The sequence below is a fragment of the Alligator mississippiensis genome, chromosome 5 (genome assembly GCF_030867095.1).
Source record: "Alligator mississippiensis isolate rAllMis1 chromosome 5, rAllMis1, whole genome shotgun sequence".
Taxonomy (NCBI): Eukaryota; Metazoa; Chordata; order Crocodylia; family Alligatoridae; genus Alligator; species Alligator mississippiensis.
This window is the reverse complement of record NC_081828.1, coordinates 2,105,637-2,126,655: the sequence shown is the minus strand read 5'-3', so window position 1 is coordinate 2,126,655 and position 21,019 is coordinate 2,105,637. Positions and strand designations below refer to the sequence as shown.

The window sequence follows — 21,019 nt, the reverse complement described above, 5'->3', positions numbered from 1 at the left end:
TTGCCCCCCTCCACAGGAGGTAAGCATGGGATAAGAGGAGCTCTGGATCCCTTTTGTTGCCCCCAAGCCAGTGTCCTTGAGGGGGGACTTCAGAGGCAAGCGCATGGCCGTGTGCACTTCACCCATTTCCAGCCCTACACCCCGTCCATACTGGAGTGGGGCCTGGAAATGGGTGAGGTGTTGCAGGGGTTCAGTTACCAGAATGGATACGCAGATCTGTCCAGCTGTGGGTTGTGCGTGGCCCCCAGGCTCCAGGTCCAGGCACTGCTCCAACTGCTGCCCATGTCCCTCCACTGCCTGCCCCCATATTGCTGAGTGTCTGTTTTCCCTTAGGCCATTGCTCAGATCAGTGCTAGAAGATGGCACAGCTGGCAGGAGCCCACGGCCAGGAGAGTTGGGGGGACGGTGCAAAGGGATTCGTGCTTATTTTCTTGCAGATGGAGGGACTGAGCCCTCTAGCCCCGTCTGCAGGGTACACCTAGGCCCCGTGTCCTGTAGCTTATCATTGAATGCCTTTTTTTCCCCTCAGATCAGTGCTAGAACACAGACAGCTCCAGGTCCCCGGGCTTCATTGAAGACATTTCCACCTTCCACCCCCAGTGGCACCAGGTTAGGGGGAAAGAGGCCACAGGCTTTCACTTGCTCTGCTGCTTTGCTTGTGCAGCAGCGGAGGTTAATGCAGCGAGGCCCCGTGCTATGCAGAGGCGTGTTGGCTTTAAGCATCCTGTGTGCTCCCTGCAGATTGATGATTTTGACCCCGGGCTGGTATTACCTCACTGGCCGGGGGAGGCAGGGCTGGTGGGAACACTAAGCTCTTAGCGGTCATCTCTCTTAATTAGTTTACAGTTTAAACAAGACTCCACTCTTCCCTTTCTTCAAAGGGAGTCTCCTCTCTCTGTGGTTGACGTCTTTGAGGGAGGAAGCCACCAGGGAAGGTTATCAGGAAGGAAGAGCTTAGGGCTCTGTTTTCAAAGCGGTGTGAGGGAAGATGCAAGCATGAATCCTATCAGCACTGCCTTGCGCACCTGAGCGGCGTGAGCCATCGCAGGGGCGCAGACGCGTCCAGACACAAGGTTCGGTGGAAGCTCAGTCCATGCGGCATCCCACAGAGCTCATTTCCCAACTGCAGATACTGCATCAGTCTCTGCAAACCTCCATTTCATCCCTCCCCAGGGTTCGGTCCTGCCGTCCCACACATGGCTCACGGAGCTTGCTGTCAGGAGCAGACCTGCTGACTTCCAAAGACAGCGCACCCACGAACAGGCCCCGTAAGCCTGATTGTGAGGTGCTGAATGGCGGCTTTACCACCTGCCTCAGCGAGCAAAGTCAAGCCCCGCGCTGGTTATGTGGAGCCCATGCTCTGTAGGTGGGTGTGATTCCTAGCAAAGTTTCCTGTAAAGGAAACATTAAAGTAGCTGTAATAATCGCTGCCTACTTAATAACCCTTCCAGCCAAATCTTCAGTCTTCTTTTAATGAGCTAAGCCAACCAGCATTCATTATTTGACACACACCCAGCTGCAGCCAGCACCTCCTGGGAAAAACGGGGCCTTGCTTTGATGGTGTAATTAAAGGCATGCCATCTTATCTTTCGCAGACTGAGAAGCCTGGGCCTAAGCAACAATCAGGACACGGGTTCCTCATCATTTCTCTATCAGTTGGACTGACACATTTTTCATGCCCTCGTAAAGAGTAGCTGCAGGGCACGGCAGGACGCAGTATTTTTGTTATCGGTGAGAGGGTCTGTTGCTCCGTGAACGGATTAGATTTTTTTCCTCTTTTACCTTCACCTGAAGTTAGATTTGGCTTCAGCACCGATACGTTCAGAGGACTTTTTTCTGTTTGCCATCTCTTACACTAAAGCACCGTTATCAGTCTAGCACTGCATGGCTGTCCTCACCACAGGCCTGCATTACTTAAACCAGAGCTTCATTTATGGCACTGTGCCCGAGCTCGCCTGCTTGACCTTTTGGAGTGGTGATTATAATGTTATCTATGAGTCTGTTCTGTTGCAAAGCGCTTAGGTGGTCTCTCCTGCAGAGGCATCCTTGTTGGGAGCCCTCCCTGCTCCATCCAACAGGCCTGGAGACATGCCCTCCTCTGCCTTAGGAAGAGCCTGTGTGTTTGTTGATGGGGCTGTGAGAAAGCTGACAGTCCTCAGCTGCCTGCCTGCAGCAGGACTGCAGTTTTATCCCGATCCTTGCCGGGAATAGCGCTTGACAGGTGTTTTGCAGTGCTGTGCACATGGCAGCTTGTAAATCCTCTCTCCTCCACCACGTAGGTGAGTGGTGCAGGTGGATAAATGAGAGACAGAGGGGCTGAGGCCACACATGAAGTTAGTGATGGAAGTGCTGTGAGCTGAGGAGCTTCTCTTTGATCTGGCAGACCCCCCCCTCGCCCTGGCTGCATCCCTGCACTGTCTTTGTGTTTCGGAGGGGTTTGTTATACCACGTCTTTTTGGGGAGGGGGAGCCCACCCTTCTGCCATCCTGCCAGGGAGGTGCAGTCTGGTTCCCTGCTCGGTCTCCTTTCCTTCTCTGGCACAGCTTTCTTTTCCCTTTTCCTTTCTCCTCTGTTGCCTTCTCTCATTTCTTTCCTTTTTCTTTCTCTCTGGCTTGCTCTGTTTCCTCCCTGTTCCTGTCTCCCCTTTTATATTTTTTTTGGAACAAAAAGTGCTCCGGACCTCTCAAAAACATGCCATGGTGACAGTGTTAACACTCTCCATCACGTGTAAGTGAGGGAGCTTTTCCCATATTACAATGCAGGAGGGAACCCACCAGCAAGACTGCCAACCCTGTGCAACAGTCCAGCTCTCACGTGCGTGTGCACTGACACAAGTGCTCCAGGTCTCACTCACATGCAGATACTCACTGATAGAGTTAGTGGGTTCCCCGTCATTTTCTCATAGAGAGCAGTTCTGGTTGGGCTTCCTTCCACGTGGGCATCTGCCCTATTGATAACCAGTCCTGGAGTGTCTTAGGACAAGAGAGACACCAGGAAGTGTTTTGATTGGAACATTTGGTATTTCCACCGCTCCCGTGTCTGTAAATTTTCCCTGCATGCCAGCAGCGTGAGCTTCTGTCATGGCACAGGCAAAGACCTCTGTCTCACTCCAGCCAAGAAAAAAGCCAGAGCAAGTCCTGACGTTGGAAGCGAGCCCTTTTTAACAGGCTAACTAAATAATAGAGTGAAAAGGCAAGTGTTCCTGCTCCAGCGTCTCTGCTTGCTTCAGGGCTGGGAAATGAGAGCAAGAGTCAGAGCGGACCTGCTGGCAGGACGTGTTAGCTCCAACTTCGTAATTAAATTCAGACATCAAAGGAGAAAAAGCTAAAAATAAAGGACAATTTGGGGTGTGGAGTGAAGTTTCTCTCTCTAATAACCCTCCTTGGATCGCGAGGCCTATTAAAACCATCTCCCACAACTTTGCTGGTGTTCTCTGGTTCTTGATCTAAGAACCTACCGCAGTCCACAAGCTTCTGCCTTGCCAAAGAGGGGAAGGCGCAGAGGCGTCCCTCTCCCCATGCCAGAACATCCTTGAAGGAGGCTAGTTGTGTGTGGAGGGGCAAGCAATTGCTATACAACATCTCAGTCCTTTGGAGTCTGCTGTAATATGGGACCTCCATCGCCATTAAGGAGATGTGAACATGGTGGTTGAAGCAGGGGATGTGACCTGGCCTTTGCTCATGACACAGATTTGCATCTAGTGGAAAACACTGAGGTGCTTCCAAAACGTGGGTGTGGGGCGTGGGCCTGGGCAGGAGCTCAGCGTTCACAGCTCCTCCATGCTCAGAGAGCGTGGACTTTCCCCCATTACTGACCCCACCTGCTCCATCCTTGAGCTATGACAGTCACCCCAGCTCGCCAGCTGGGAGTCTGTCTCCCTGAAGCACCCTCTCCCCCTGCCATGATGCACAGCGGTGGTTTTGCCCCCATGACACGAGTCGTGATCCCGTCAGCCTTGCACATTAAAGGCTGTCGAAAGCCCCTAGGCTGCTCTGTGAAATCCCACTCCCAACTTTGCTCCTTGTCCTCCAGTGCTTTGAAAGTGTTCCCCTGGCTTCCTACCCAGCAGAGAAAATACAGCAGGAGCCAGGGGTCCTTGGGGAGATGGGTATTCTCCTGGATAGCAGGGCAGTGCAGAGCCCATGGATGTACATTTACAGACGGCTTCCTGCGGTGGCAGCCATTGCTCTTCACCTTGCTGCTGGCTCTGCTGCAGGTGGGCAGGGAGACATTTTTACCATCCACCGATATACCAATCAAGTCAGGCTCTTAATAAATGGCTGTGGAGTGCCATGTTGTGACTCCCCTGTTTTGTTCTCTCTTCCAGGCATCCTAGAATTCACATCCGGACGGGTTTGATCGATGCCCATCTCTACTGCATGAAGAAGTGCGTAGTGGACTTCCTTGCAGAAAACAAGTAAGGACCTGGGAAGGGCAGGGGTGGGCACAGGGAACCAGGGGCTTGCTCTAAAGCAGCTTCCCGATGGCAAGGTTTGCACTTCTGCGCATGTCACAGGAAATCAGCAGAATCTTGCACCTGCTTCTGGAATCAGACAGTTGGCTATGTGGTTTAGCTGCCTTTCACAAAGGAAAATCCCCCTTCCAAGCTCTGGTTTCTGCCTGGTGTCTTTGTTTCAAGCCCTGCAGCAGCAGAGTTGAAAGCAGAAGCTTTTGCCTCCTGTTCTGATCACTTCTGCGTCCCTTGCTTCTCCCCATGCAGCGTCCTAGGCTCTTCGTTTCTGCTCTAATGTCCCCATTGGATAGGACCATTAATACCTTTCAGGCCTATGTCTTTTCTGCACCCAAGCTCTAGTCTGACCCTCTGCGATCACCTTTTCTCCCCCCTCTTTGCACCCACTAACCCTGCAGGCAGGCTATCTCCGGAGCATCCTTTGTTCTTAGCTTGTGGTGTTCCCATGCGGAAACTCCAAGACCACCCACCAAGGGGAAGGAAAATGTCCATTTATGGAAGAACAGAGTGATCCTGGCTATAATATTTCATGAAAGAGAGGGAAAAAATCAATGTGTTTACCTTAAAGCAAACAGCAAGTAGTTCAGCCTGGGGACAGCTTTCACTTGGGAAATGGTCTGTGGCATCTGTCGTGCCCTCTATGGTTGCTGAATGTTTGCGGAGTTCTCCAGGCTGTTGCCCCACGTTAAAGTGAGATGGAGGATAAAGGTCTCGGCCAAGCCTTAGGTCCATGGCTGTATTTCTCAGGAGAGGGGCTGTTGTGAAAGAGACTTTTCTGTCAGCTCAAGCATGGTGGAAGGCAGAAGTGCAGCCCTTTTAGGGCCAAGATCCCTGCTGGGGTTGTGTTGCGGGGGCTCCGTCCGTCGGAGGGCTGGCCAGTGCAGGGCCTCTGCATGTGTGCATTTTAGATGGAACCTGCATGGTAACTGCCAGCACTGTTTCTCCCTCCTGGTGCATATGGGGTTTATCTGCCGGGTCTCCGTTGCTGTCAGCTGTAGCTGGCAGATGGCATTTTGGGAGCATGCTCCTGCGTCACCTGGCTTCTCAAGCCCTCATCGTACCAGCTCGCTAGCAGGTAGGAAGGCAGGAGCCCTCAGAGCTCTCAGCCTAGCCTCCTGTGGTCGCAGGCCACCTCTTGTCCAAGGTGTCCACAAGATCATCTACTCTGCTTTTTTTGGCAAGCATGCCATATATTAGCCCCAAACCCTCCTCAGAGGCTCTGATCCCCTTCCCAATCTGCTGCTCCGCTTTCTGCTCCCTGCCCAACTTCTTGCCTTCTGCCTTGTGCTCCCTGCCATGTCTATCACTATGCTGCCTGTCCCCTCCCTCATCTGCTGCATGCCACATGCAGAGGGTGTCCATGCCAGTCGTGCCACCCGTGCTGCAGGTTGGCCACCCCAATCCACTCCAAGCCTTCCCAGGCTCCAGAGCAGAGCACAGATTCCTCCCCGCAGGTGGCTGCATGTTTATCTTCTTTCATATACGTGTTTATTATTCATCCAGCAGCCAACTGGGACAGAGCCAGTCGGTGCACAGCATTGCCACAATTGGAAAATGGGACCTCTGCCATGATGAATAGGTTAGGCTTTTAGATCCCAGCATTGGTGGGCATCCTCTGCTTGTTTTTCTTTGCTGGGGAAGGGAAGGACAGTGCCTGCCCAGAGAGCTCAGCAGCAGTGAAAGACCCCGTGGAAATTTTTGCTTCACAAGTACTGATGTCTGCATAATTGTTTTTCAATCCAGAGAAAATTTTCCCAAAGGCTTTGCTTCTCTGCAGTTTCACACCAGGGCTGGAGAAGCTCCGATGCTGTGTTTAAGTTGCGTGTGGTTAAAACTAACAGCAAGGACTGAAGCGAACAGAGAAGCTGTTGTGCAGTGCCAAGAAGCATTGACACAGTGTACTTCCTTGGTATTACAGTATTTACATTGTGTTCATGTTTAAACCTGGGGGCAAGTTGGCAGGAGTAGCACTTTCTGCCATTGTTGTAGCATCACTGAGACCTCTCATTTTTTCCCCATTTTTATTTTGACATACACCATCAGAAAAAGCTTTGCTAACAGTTAAAACAATGGGCTCAGGTTGCAGCAAGGGAGGTTTAAGTTGGATATTAGGAAAAACTCTCTTACTAGGAGGGTGGTGAAGCACTGGAACAGGCTACCCAGAGAGGTGGTGCAGTTTCCATCCTTGGAGGTGTTTAAGCCCCAGGTAGATAAAGCCTTGGCTGGGGCAATATAGTTGGGGCTGGTCCTGCTTAGAGCAGGGAGTTGGACTAGATGTGACCCCTTGAGGTCCCTTCAATCCTCATTTTCTTTAATTAGTCTGATTCTGTGATCGGGTCCTAATCCTAGCTATAGTACTGCATGCTGCAGAGGAAAACGATGGTTACTTCCAGGTCAGGGGTTTACTGGGAAAAACCCAGTTACTGGGTTGAGTCCTGCCCTCCCTGGTGGGAAAAAGGGCTGGCCAAACACGAGGTAGTATCAGTTTACCTGGAGCTGTGATTTTCACCCAAACGAGTGGAATTGGTGCAGCTTGTGTATGGGTGCACTTACATTGTTAAGAATGTCTTAAATTGAATTAAATCTATTTGTAATTTACTGAATCAGGTAATTTCATCCTTTCTTAAACTCTTAAAATGTCCATCCCATTGCCTGGCATCAGTGTCACTAAATCAGTGCACATATGCAGCACACAGGTCTGAGGATGCTGAGCAAACTGTGAAGGCAGGAAAAGTCTCCGTTGCCTTTAATAAAAACTTACTGTTGTTCCCCATGCAGCCCAGGCAGTGATTTCTGTCTTGGATGTACAAAGCTCAGGTCATAGGCAAGCCAACCTGCAGTGCAGGGACTCTGCAGAGAGACCATTGCAGTTTGAGAATGGGCAGGTCTCTTCACCTTGCCATGCCTTAGCTTCCTCCTCTGCACAGGGCTGTCCGGAGGCTCCGCCAGCGATGATCCAATGGAAGGTGTCATGTGGAGGGTGAACAGTTATTAACCAGCATAGAAATTTGCCGGCAGAGCATCTGACCCGTGATCAGGGGAAGCGGCTGTTCTTGTGGTCTGCTTATTCTGAACAAGTCTAGGTCAGACGCACACGTGTCCAAGCAGAGCCAAGAGGGCACGGCCCCTGCATTCTGTTTGAACCGGGGGCAGGTTGTTTTTCAGGGAAGTGAAGCCCTTTTCCATCCTCCTCTTAGACAGAATAGGTTTTTGGCAGCTATAACTTCCCCCAGGCCCAGCTATGTCATAATCCCTATCCCAGCTAATTCGACCAGCAATCCTATCAGTCATGCCCAGCCCCTGACATAATGCATGTGCACAGATGTGGCCCAAACTCATTCTCTTCCAGGGTTGCTGATAATAAAACAAGAAATGTGCTCTGCCTGCGGATTTCCAGGCAAGACCCTCTGTCCCCCCTGCTCTAACGGGGCCAGCCTGGTAGAATTGCCATGACAGGGCAAGCAGAGTATAGACTTCAGAGACTCAGCTTCTTCAGATGGCATCCTACACCTAGCAGCTTGTGAGAAGTTCAGTCTTTCTTTTAAACGTCTCCTCTGTCAGGATCAAGCTCAGCTGAGGAGTGAGGCTATAGTGGAAGGAAGGTGCCGCTTTGATGGGAGAGTGGGCAATTGCCACTTACAGGAGCCCAAGGTAGGATGGCTCTGGGCGAGCACCTGCAGCCCTGGCAGGCACCTCAATACTACATCTCTCCCAAGAATCGGGATGCAGGCGAAGCCAGCAAGCCGTCGACAGAAGGAGAGACTGTGGCTGGCGGGGGGCACGACCGCACCTCACGCCTGGCGGGGCTCCGGGGTGCTGCCAACACAGTAGCCAGTCCCTTTTCCTGGCACTCTCCTGCGTGCCAGGTTGGATTCTTGCCTTGCTGCTGCAAGCAGGGAAGATGGGAAAAGAGAGGCCTTGTTCCTTCTTTCCCCCCTGAGCTCAGTGTGCAGCAGAGGGCAGGATCTGGGCCGGTGCCTTGCGAGCCTTGCCTGCTGTGTAGGCACGCATCAAAGGTCTGCGCTATGTGCTCAGAGCTTGCTGCTTGCAAACCCCAGGAAACTTCTAGTGGAAAAATTATGATCCCGGTGCAATAACCTAGTCTTTTTGTGTGTTGCCTTTCCAGAATATTTCCCAAGCCCTGACACGGTGAGATAAAGGTTGGCAGACATTCTGGGGGGCGTTTTTTTGTTTTTAAACACAGACATTTTTGACAGTGTAACAGTGAAATCCCTTAGACTCTCTCAATCTCCTGCTGGAAGGCTGGGGGGTGGGTGTGTCTCTGGATGTGCAATACGTGTTTGTAACGCACGTGCAGTGGGGAGAATATCAAGCTTGCAGCCAGTGACAGGCACAAAAGATAGCATTTATGGTAGATGTCTACATGCTTGCTTGTCTTTACAACCGAGTCAGTTAGACATCTGAATCCTGTCATTTTGACCCACAAAGAGTAGTGCTTAGAAAATCAGAGGCCTGGCTATGGCTTCTTTAAAAGAAAAAAAAAAACCCTTCCTTACTTATAATTCCCCCCCCCCCATCATGTTTGTTAATTTTTTCTTGGTGCAGATATTTTTTGGAACAGTTCTATCCCCTGGAAAGGCAGGCTTGTAATTGAAATACGCCCTTAACCTTAATCACACCGTGTGTGTCCCCAGGGCTATTAAAAGACTATTTAGCTTGCAAAGTTGAGCATTGGAAAGTTAGGAAGTTTCACCAGTAAGGTTTCCTGTGCAACCTGAATTTGGTCCCTGTGTGCTGTGCATTATCAGACGGTCTTTAATTACATGACCTCATATTCGTTTTTGTCCCTGGGATCGCTGCCTCAGTTGGTGCACGTGGTGCTCAGTGAGCAAGCAGCTCTTCGGTGTTTTGCTCCATCCTCCACTTCTCTGGTGGCCCCGTTTCTTACTACGTGTCACTCAAATCCTCCTCTGAAAGCAAAATAAATCATTTCCTCACTGGTTTTCCTGTGACACTTAGAAACCTGCTTGATACCGATCATTGTAGTGCTTCATGGACACTGAACAAACTATTTCTCCAATTCCTCTTTCCCTTCTACCTGGGAGTGGGATATTGTTACCCAGTTTTAAAGGGAACTGAAGCACAGAGAGATGAAGGTTTAAAGCGTCCTCTGAGCTGGCATCTTTGACTTTTCAGAATAGTTATGGTAATATGATGTGCAAAAATCTAGAAATCTTTGTTCAGAGTTGATACCTTTTATTAACTCCTCAACGAGTTCTTTGCCTCAGTGTTCCTAAGTGAGGGGCAAGACAAGTCTCTCACTGGGGTTGTAGAGAGGCAGCAGCAAGGCACCAGACTGCCATGCGTAGACCCTGAGATGGTGCAGAGTCACTTGGAGGAACTGGATGAATTTAAGTCAGCAGGCCTGGATATGAGCTCCATCCGAGGGTACTGAAGGCACTGGCCGACATCATTGCAGAGCCACTGGCGGGAATATTTGAACACTCGTGGCGCACGGGCCAAGTCCCAGAGGACTGGAAAAGGGCCAATGTGTTCCCCATTTTCAAGAGGGGGAGGAAGGAGGACCCGGGCAACTATAGGCCAGTCAGTCTCACCTCCATCCTTGGCAAAGTCTTTGAAAAAATTATCAAGGCTCACATTTGCGAGAGCCCGGCAGGGCAAATTATGCTGAGGGGAAACCAGCATGGGTTCGTAGCAGGTAGATCGTGCTTGACCAATCTAGTCTCTTTCTATGACCAGGTTATGAAACGCCTGGACACAGGAGGAGGGGTGGATGTGGTATACTTAGACTTCAGGAAGGCCTTCGATACGGTATCCCACCCATACTGGTGAACAAGTTAAGAGGCTGTGATGTGGATGACTGCACAGTCCGGTGGATGGCGAATTGGCTAGAGGGTCGCACCCAGAGAGTCGTGGTGGATGGGTCGGTCTCGACCTGGAAGGGTGTGGGCAGTGGGGTCCTGCAGGGCTCGGTCCTTGGACCGATACTCTTTAATGTCTTCATCAGCGACTTGGACGAGGGAGTGAAGTGTACTCTGTCCAAGTTTGCAGATGACACAAAGCTATGGGGAGAAGTGGACATGCCAGAGGGCAGGGAACAGCTGCAAGCAGACCTGGACAGGTTGGACAAGTGGGCAGAAAACAACAGGATGCAGTTCAACAAGGAGAAATGCAAAGTGCTGCACCTAGGGAGGAAAAATGTCCAGCATATCTACTGCCTAGGGAATGACCTGCTGGGTGGCACAGAGGTGGAAAGGGATCTGGGAGTCCTAGTGGACTCCAAGATGAACATGAGTCGTCAGTGTGACGAAGCCATCAGAAAAGCCAATGGCACTTTATCGTGCATCAGCAGATGCATGACGAACAGATCCAAGGAGGTGATACTTCCCCTCTATCGGGCGCTGGTCAGACCGCAGTTGGAGTACTGCATGCAATTCTGGGCGCCGCACTTCAAGAGGGATGTGGATAACCTGGAGAGGGTCCAGAGAAGGGCCACTCGTATGCTTAAGGGCTTGCAGACCAAGCCCTACGACAAGAGACTGGGGCACCTGGACCTCTTCAGCCTCCGCAAGAGAAGGTTGAGAGGCGACCTTGTGGCTGCCTATAAGTTCATCACGGGGGCACAGAAGGGAATTGGTGAGGTTTTATTCACCAAGGCACCCCCGGGGGTTACAAGAAACAATGGCCACAAGCTAGCAGAGAGCAGATTTAGACTGGACATTAGGAAGAACTTCTTCGCAGTTCGAGTGGCCAAGGTCTGGAACGGGCTCCCAAGGGAGGTGGTGCTCTCCCCTACCCTGGGGGTCTTCAAGAGGAGGTTAGATAGGCATCTAGTTGGGGTCATCTAGACCCAGCACTCTTTCCTGCCTGTGCAGGGAGTTCGACTCGATGATCTATTGAGGTCCCTTCCGACCCTAACATCTATGAATCTATTAGACCAGCTGAGAAATTGCAAAAAAATGATCTTTTTCTGCAAACTTTCAGGCTCACAGGCCCTTCATCAGGCTCAGGGAAAGTTAAAAATGGTAAAAAGTCCCCATATGTAAGAAATAAACTTCATTTTTGCACAGAGGAAGCAGAAGCTGGAAATCTCTTCCTCTGGGTCCATGAGAGTGTCTTTGTGGAGCATACAAAAAACTAGAACTCTTGGTTCCAAAATGATACCTTTCAGACCAACGCGGCTACCAAGTACACCCCTGAAACATGGAAGATGCCGAATTTTAGCCAATTTTGGATTTTAATCTTCATTGCAGAACATCAAGGAAGGTTTTTTTGCCTCCCTCCTGCCATCTGACACCTTCAGGGAAGGAATTCTACCTGATCTACACATCAAAGAGCTACTCAACACAGCTCACAAAGACACTCTCATGGACCCAGAGGGACAGCCTTCCATCTTCAGCTCCCTCTGAGCAAAAATGAAGTTTATTTCCTACCTATGGGGACTTTTTACCATCTTGTACCATCTACAGTTTTCCCAGAGCCCGACGAAGGGACTTTGATCCCGAAAGCTTGCAGAAAAGGACAGTTTTCTTGCTATTTTCCAGTTGGTCTAATAAAAGGTATCATTTTGGGACCAAGAGTTCTAGTTTTTTGTACGTCTTAGCTGCAAAACGAACCCATGTCCAGCCATGCAATTTGGTCTTGCAGCCTGGTCTAATTCAGGCAGCTTCTGTGGCACTGGCAAAAGTTGTCTGCTTAGCGCACAAATAGCCACATGCCAAATTCAAGCAGGGAGGGGCTGGAACATCTCAACTGCTGGGAAATAATTTTTCAGAAGGAAAAACAGAAGGACTTTCCCTGAACCTCGCTCTTGGAAATGGCAGGAACGTTTTGGGTGAAACTTTCTGGAAGATCCAGCTACTGGCGAACACCTGGTGTGGGAAATTTCAGCCTAGACAGTGGAAGTTTGGCAAAACTTCTAAGCAAATGAAACCAAGATCTAATAATATTCAGGACTGGGCAGCCCCACTACCTGCAACAAAGATACGCTGCGATTTAGGGCAGCTTGTCCAGAAAGCAGGTGCCTTCAGCTGCCCTCAGGCATTTGCCTGCATGTCGTTCACTGCTGTAAGTGAACGGCACGTGATTTGTAGTCACAGATGTGGTAATTGCATGTGCAAATGTGGTGAACATTTGGCCTTGGTTTTCTGATCTGTCAGGCTCTGGCATTTGTGTAGAAATGGTGCCCACCGTTGCCAAAAACGTGCCTCACTTGCCCACTGCAGCACTTCTGCTTTGTGGTGCCCTTTCATGGCCAGAGCCAGGTGTCACCTTTTTGTTGCCCCCTTTTTCAAAGCCACGTGCATTATTTGAGCCTGACACTTTGCGGCCGTTTGGTGTGGGCAGATCCTCCCCTTCCAGTGCTTAGCCCCTGGATCTGCACCACTGCCACGTGGCAGGGAGCGCTGGCTTCTGGCACTAGCCGGGCCCAGTCAAGCCGCGGCACAGGGCACCTCTGGTAGAGCAAGAGCATGGTTCCTCTGCAAGGTCTGTCGTGGAAGCGGCAGATGTGATAGCAGCACAAGTGTTGGGGGGAAATTCGTGTTCATCACCCATAAATGTGCCCTATTCTCAATGGAGCTCTCTGCCCTGCCACTCCCCCTGGGCCTTGATGGAGCCCGTGGGAGCTGATTTGGAGCCAATAAGAAGGATTAGTTCCTCCCCAGATCAGGAGGAGATTCCTTTCTCCCTCCTTCTCAGTGCTCAGGACCTAACTGGAGCCACCCAAAGAGCGGAGCTAATCTCGTTTGCAGCCATGCTTGTCCTGGAAGTCCCCGCCTCATCTGTTTGCTCAGCTTTAATGAAGCTGAGCCTTGCCTCCTGCTAAATAGGAGCCAGCAAGCAGTGCAAGGTCGCAGAGCCCTGCCCCAATGCTCTTGTCCGCCTGCCCTGGGGGACCTGCAGGTCAGCCAGCACCAGGGGCATTCTCCGCAGGCAAGAAACCAGGCTTCTCTCTCTAGGTTCTGTGCTTGGACTAGGGGAGGTGAAATAGGACCTCTGTCACCTCTCGTCCAGAGAAAGAATTAGGGGTAACCCAGGGAGCCTGGACCTTTTCAGGTTGAGGCACGACTGGAGCTCTCGGTTGGTTGGCTGTGGGATGCTGCAGGCAGAGGCCTCTGCCAGTTTAAGTTAAGGTGCTGCCCAGATTAAATCAGCAGGTTTGTTCTTTTCCCCCTCTAAATGCCTCTTTATCATTCAGACTGTCACCTGGCAAGGGCAGCTGGCTGTGGGGGGAGGTCTGGCAGACCGAACCCCCCTGGCTTGGTGGTCTTTGTACGGCTGCCTGAAAGATGACTTAAAAACAGAACCTGCTCTGTGAATACCTGGGTGCGAACATGTGTCTGCCGCATGGCTGGAACTGTCTCCTCTCTGCACTTATCCTGAATACCTTCCTTGTGATTCAGGCAGGTAAACCAGCAAGCAGCACCTGCAGGAAGGGCGCTATAAGGTGGGGAAGCTGTAAAATGCAACTCCCCAACTAAGCGAGCCCCTCCATCCCCCACCACTTTGGGTGTGCAATCAATTACGGTGTGAAATGTGAATTCATCTTTTCCACCATGCCTCGCACGTCAGACACAGCTCTGCATGCCCCGAGCAGGGCAGGACTGGGCTTTGCTAGTATTGCTCTCATCCTCTGTAGCAGCAGCACCTTATCCCTCCCTCATACCAATCCGGTGCACTTATGCAACCTTCCTGAAACAAAAATGGGAATCTCACAACTCTCCAAGCCAGATCTGAGCGAATCGCACTCTACGGATGCTTGTCCGGGACAAACGTACCTGCCGCTCGGTGGTGGAAAGCCCTGAAGCAGGTCTCCAGTGCCTGGGCAGGGCTGGTTTATCTCTATGGATGGGTCACAGATACTTGGCTTTGAGAAGTCGACGCACCATATTTGAAACGGGAGCTGCGCTGACTCAGTGTGATTGGTCAGCAGTCACATGACACGCAGCTGTGTGATTGGCCGCTGGCGTGCACGTTTGGGTGTATGTTACAATCCTGCCTCTGTGGATCCTTGTACATGTGATGCTGAACTAGGTTTTCCATGGCCTTTTGTGTCAGAACTGCTCAGATCCTTTGATGATAGAAGTGGCCAGTGACTTCCGTGGAAGCACTCTCATTTACACCAAGTGAAGCCCTGGCCCTTTGCTTCCATCCGTGGAAATTGAATGCATAAAGGCCGTGGAAATGGCCAAAGCAGAGTTATCACAGCGCACAGCACATGGGGTTATTATTTTGTACCCGGCCCTCCTTCGTGTGATTAGCAGTCAGGTGGAGCTTGGTCCCGCTGTGAGCATTTAGACTGTTTTTTTGAGTCAGTCTTGCTTCTCTCTCTCCCATGCGCTTTATCTGGTATATCTTCTGGACAGGATTCCCCCAAGAATGCCACCCTCATTGCAAACATTGTTCTTCTCCAGACAGAGCTATGTGCACGTCGGATGTGATCTCTGAATGGGAATGGTCCACATACTCCAGCCAGACATTCCTCACTTGATGAGACCATCCCCTACTTGTGACGTCGCGGCATATTTCTCCTGCAGCGAGAAATTTAACAGCCTCACATTTTCCTCTCAGCTCATCTGAATTTTTTCACTATTAGAATTAAAAGCTGACAGCATTTTTTCCGTTTTTCTCTGTAAGAGCTAACTTGGAACGTGGCTTCCAGTTTGGTTTGCTTCCACCTCAGATCCGTTGCTGACCGATGCACCTGAAATAACTCTGCTCTTCTCCTTTTAGGGTTGACTTCGGTTCTGGAAAATTGTAACAACTTCTCTGTTTTTTTTCCCTTTTAAGGATTTTTTTCTAAAACTGTTTTGTTTTGCCCTATCGCTTAATTTATGGAGAAGTGTCAAACTTCACTGCTTCCCAGTAGGATAGCAGGGACATGAATAGAGATCTCTGTCCTATTGTCAGAGAATTAAAGACTACCAGAAAGTGCGTCGCTGCGGGAAAGTTTAACCTTCCACTTATATATTGAAGAATAAATGCTATTGAAATACTGGGGAGGCCTACATATTGCTCAGTGTGATAGATGACCTGTCACTATCCACCAACAAGAGGCCATGATATTTTGGCTTTTGGTAAATCATGAAGAAGTTATATGGAGGATAGGAATATCATATGGGAGGACCTGGATGACTTCAAGGGCTGGAGCAGTAGAAGGGGGCTGAAATTTAATAGTACAAAGTGCACAACTGCACATTTTAGGACTTACTCTAATGACCTGGGAGCTCATGAGTTGCACAAACCATAGCAGGAGAAAGGCTTGGGTGGATTAGTTGGACCACCAACACTGAGGTGTCTGAGAAGGGCAAGAATGATGCTGCCGTGTGTCACAAGGAAGTATCAGTGCCGTTACAGAAGGGAAGTATTACTGCCGTTCGGGAAGACCCTGGGGAGCCTTCCCCCAAGGACGGCGTGTCTGGTTCTGGTCACCTGCGTTCAAGAACCGTTCATTCAGACCAGAGCAGGTCCAGAGAAGGGCTGCTGGAGCCGTCAGAGCGGAGAGCCTGTCTCAGTAGAAGACGCTAGTGGACTAACTTGTTCAGCCCAGTCAAGTGAAGGCTGAGAGAGGATAAAATGGAAGTGGCTTTTGGAGCTTCTTGAAGGTCATGGGGATATATTTGACTTCATTGTAGAAATGCGGTTATCTAACAAGACAATAATACTTGCAATAGCTATCCACTTCAAAATATAGCAATCTAATGTTAGAGCTCACAGTCCAGCTTACAGCGCACAGTCCACAAATACTTTTTAAGGTGTTTGTTATGTGCATGTCTGAATCTAGGAAGAATGCCTGGCATTTGAAAGCTTGTGTAACTCTATCCCAAGTATGTAGTTGATCCAATAAAAAATGTCTCTCTAAGAAATCCTTGCGTCTTGCATAATTCCTGGACCATCACGGCCACAGCATCACTCTAATCCCATCCAAATCTATCATAAGTTTGCATAATACATCAGTTTGATGTGGGGACGTCCACGCAGCAGGTGCATTCTGTGTGGCATCGTTTCAGGATGCCTCTCATGCATAATTCGCAAAGTGAGCGTAGCCCCAGAGACACTTCGTAAGACTGTACGGCCGAGATACAGATGGCCACAAAGGCGGGGGTGAGTGCTGGCAGGGAGTCGCACTTGGTGCAGGTGGGCTTGATCTGGAAGAATGAGATGCTGTCTGGGAAGGGAAGAGATCCCTCCCTGCGCTGCTGGAGAGGCCTGCCAAGCTCCCTGGGTGGCCGTCGGAGGCTTGCACAGAGGAGGAACTGAAAAAACTCCGAATGTATTGGCAACCATAGGCAAAAGAAGAGTTAACTTGGAATCACTGGTGTTCCTGGTAATTCTCATGGGCTGAGTTAAGGCTCCTTGGTTAGTATTTTATACTTTCAAAGGATCTGGGTTTCTAGCTGAGACACCCTTACTGCTATCTGTGAGTAGGGCGCCACATTAATCTAAAGCTGCTGTGCACATTTCCTTGTGTAGCCTCTGATTTATGTAGTCTGTCAGGTGCATCTCTGCCCTGCCTTCTTTACTGCAACGGTTTGTTTTCAGAGAAACACTCTGAAGGGTGGTTTGGTCCAAGTAAATGCTGGGAACGTCATTGCTCCTCTAAGTAAATCCAGACCTCGGAATAAATCCAGTAAATTCAGTCCACATCCCTTTCAGGCTGACATCTGTTAGCATCCATGCCTGACTTCCTTTGACCTCCTTGTATCACCCCAGCTTCTGAGCTTTGGGAGGCCGTCCAAGGCCAGGAGCCTCCAGCTGGGCAGGTATCAACATGGTGGCCGTAGACAGTGTCCCATACCGTGTTCCAGACACAGGCTCCGTTACAAACTCTGGGAAGAGGAGCGCACCAGAAATGCAGGCGCATGGTGTTTTCTTTCATTAGGGCATTTCTCAAAGTTCCCTTTGTGAATTTTTAGCACAAAGTTCGGATTTTTAGCATCAGAGTTATAATGATGATAATAAATGATGCTGACAAAGATCCTGATGAGCAGGAGGTTTGGGGAAGCTCAATTTGTGCATCAAAAATCTTAGTAGTAAACCAGGAACAAACAGCGATAACGTTTCTTGTGATGCTGTGGGGTCGTGGGTTAAGCCCGAGCAACTACCTTTTAATATATTGGCCTGCTGGGCTGTTTTGCAGTTGTTCTTTTGAAATGGTTCAAACCAGTCTGGGACTCCAAGAGAACAAGTAGAGGAGAGGAAGAAAGGAGTAGTCCTGTAGCTGAACGCAATACAAAAAGAGACCCGGCTGCTTAATTTGGGGTCCTTTTTTTCCCCTCCTCCTTCGGCGGCCCACGTCTGCTTACTCCACATTCTTAGCATGTCTCAGAAACGCCAGTGTTTTTAGCTGTGAATCAGGGAGGGGAAGGGAAAAGAGCTTGTAATTGCTTCTTCCATTGTGCTCGTTAAAACCACATTGTGGGAAATGGACCCAAACACCGTCTTTTAAGTGGTGTTGAGTCTGAGGCAGGTGGTATTAACTCCAGGCTGCTTTAACTCTTCTCATATCTCTTCCCTGTTTCCTCGAGGAAGGCTGCCTGGCACGGATATATGGTCAGGGCTGTTGGCCCGCCTCCTGCATTGACATTTTAATTTGGTCCATGATATAAATATCATTTCCCTAATCCCCCTTGCCCTGGTTTTGTTTTGTCTTGTCTTCAAAGTGAGTTGACTTTTTTTTCTTGGGGGCGGGGAAGGGAGGAGAGAAGAGATGGGAACTGTGGCTGGCTGCTCTGCTTTGGAGCATTAGAAGCTGGGAAAAAAGGTCTCAGAGTAACTGTTGTTTCTTTCTTTGTATTCACATGGAAATTTTTAATCTCCATCAAAGGATCAAGAGAAAATAACTTTGAGATCCAACAAGAGAGCTCCCAGCTTACATGGAATTTTTAAACGTTATCTGGTTTTATCCCTTAAACGATGAGAGCCATGAACTATGTACCTACAGGGTTCATAATTAACTTTTCTCTTTTTCCCCCACCCCCCTCTCTCTTCCCCCTCCCTCTCTTTCCTTTACATCTTTATTATCCTGTGTAAATGTGCAAACTTCCTTCTGGCCGATGCTGTAATAATCTGTAGCAGGCATTTGGCTGCATGTATGCGTGCACTTTAGTAAACCAGAAGCTCCAGTTCGAGATACGGTGCCGTATTCTACGTTTGATGTGAATCTGGAGTATGTCCAGTGGAGTCAATGTTATTGCTCTGGTAACGCATCGGAACGTGACCTGCTGCGTGCTCACGGCGGTGCAAGAGCAAAGGTTAGCGTGTAAAAGGGAGATCAGGGACAAAACTAGGTAAAAAAACACGCTAATAAACTGCTGCTGTGTGGTTGTGGATCACAAACATTGTCTGCACCTGTGCAAGTGGCTGGTCCTGCTAAGAATGATTCCAGGCGAGACCCCCATCAGGAGCCCGTGGCAAAGGCTGGCCGATTTCACAGGTGGGTGCCACCAACAATGGCACGTTTCACGCACCATCCCGGATTAATAAAAAAGGAGGGGATATTAAAATGCTAATACTCATTAATGCTGCTTTCCAGTGTTTAACTTGCAATGTGGAAGATAAACGTGAATGACAGCCAGTAAATGGGGCTGACACTTTGGTTAGAAACATCTCAAGCAAGCGAGAAATAGCGCAAGGAAATCAAAGCTGTGGGCGCCTCCATGCTTGCTGCGGGTCAAGCCAAACAGCACCGTCTTAGCACCTCGACTCGATGCGTTTGTGAGGCAGTAATGCACTGAACAGCGTGTTTGAATAGTCAAGAGGGTTTGCATGGTTTTGAATGGTGCTAACGGGCATCGTGTGGCTCTGGATGCCTCTTCCAGGTGGCACCAGAAACCCAGGCTCTGCTCTACTGCATTTAACAAACTCTTCTTAAACACAATGGTGAGCAGGAATCCATTTCCATCTAGGTGATTGCTTTCTGCTTCTTTAAATCCACCAGCTGCTTCAGTTTTCTCCTTTGTTCCTTCCTTCCTGAGGTCCCAGCTGCCAGGGCCCACCCGCGCTCTGGCACTGAGTTGAAGCTGTTCATCTCAGATGCGTGTGCATGTGAGCATATACAATGCAAAATTGTGGTACCCAAACAACTTAATTCTGCCCAGCCGCAGACTCCGAGTCAAACCGCAGGGGAAAGTTGTGCACAGTTCATATCTGCATAATGTTGCTGGAGAGTAATTGCTGCTCCATCCCACCGTTCCCCAGAGGCCAAAATGCCTCTTTTTGTAGAAACCTGAACTCTGCCCTGCACTGGCACCCTGCGAAAGACGCCCACTCACGATTCAGGCTTTCTAGTGGGTGGGGAGGCCGAGCTCAGTGACTTTAGAGGCCCATTCAGGTTTTTTTCTATGCTCGCAGTGTCACTGCAGGGCAGAAGTGCAGTTGTTTTGATGCCTTTAAATATGCATGTCCATCATGGAGCACATCTGGATGTGTGTAAGTGAAGGCGAAGCTGTGGATTTCCTGTATTTATAACACCTTGGTTGTGGGATAATTACAACGCCCTGCAGTGGAGCGTCCTTGACCTGTCTCTCAACCCTTGCTCCAGCCCAGCTCATGTCTTATAAAAAGTTTGCACTTGGCCTGTTCCAAATCCCACGTGCCTTTTGGATCGTGCTCTGCCCCATGCATCCCACTCAGCTTCGCTCTTCCTTGTGTCTGTCCCCCGCTTCCCTACATTTCCTCCTCCATGTCATCCTCTGCCATCGCTTAAGCTGCCGGTGGAGCAGATCTCCTGCTTTGGCAAAGCTCAGTAGGATTAAGAGTCATTTTGCTGCTGTTTTTTGTACCTGAACATTTATCAGACTCAACCTCTTTGGAAATGCACCCCCTTTCTCATAGTTTTTGGTGGGACTGAAGCCACCCAGGTATTCGAATATTTATTTTGCTCCCTCTCTGCACTCGATAGAGTCACAGATCTGGAAATCTTTGCAGTTGCATTAAGACCATGATGAAAGCCAGAGGGTAGAAACACTCACAAAATACAGTCCTAGGAAACAGAAGGTGGGGACTTCACTTAGCATTTGGGAGCAGCTGTCAGGTACTCCTTAGAAGCAGGTAGGTCGTTCATCCTGGTTTTCTTTTTGGCATCAGAGCACGGTTGTGCAGACTTGGCTTTTGGCTGGGTTTTTGTTTTAAGGCATTGCTCTTCACTTCTTCAGCCTAGAGGTACTCGTGTCTTATTCCAGCTTTCCTTCTCAGTGCTTGATTCAGCAAGATCGAGAGCTCGGGAGCTGTAGTGATGGGCCTGGTTTAAGAACCTGGCCGGAATAGGAAACTCTTTTCCCCAAGTTTTGCAAGTTTGCCCTTTCTTTTCTTGCCCTTTGTATAAGTGCTTGTAGCTCTTCCATGAGACTTTGCTATAAGAACATTTTGAATAGGCTATGTGGAAACTTTTTCCTTTCTGTGCCCTGGATGGCAGGGCAGGCCAGCCCACTCCTTCCCAGACTTCTGCTCATTTTTTCCTCCTGGAGAAGGTTATTCAAACTTAATCCTTCTGTCTTCCTTCTTCCTCTCGGCTCCAGCCAGATGTTTGTTTGCCACTCTCGTCATCAGCCTCTCAAATAACAT

General features: G+C 49.7%; 1 protein-coding gene across 1 annotated transcript in view; it reads left to right on the top strand.

Annotated features, from left to right (window-relative positions):
* EIF2B3 (eukaryotic translation initiation factor 2B subunit gamma) overlaps positions 1-21,019 on the top strand; it is a 115,254-nt gene that overhangs the window by 56,646 nt on the left and 37,589 nt on the right. The window contains exon 6 of the mRNA XM_019480739.2: positions 4,328-4,417. Coding sequence (XP_019336284.2) covers positions 4,328-4,417 — 90 coding nt within the window. The remainder of the gene's footprint in view (positions 1-4,327; positions 4,418-21,019) is intronic.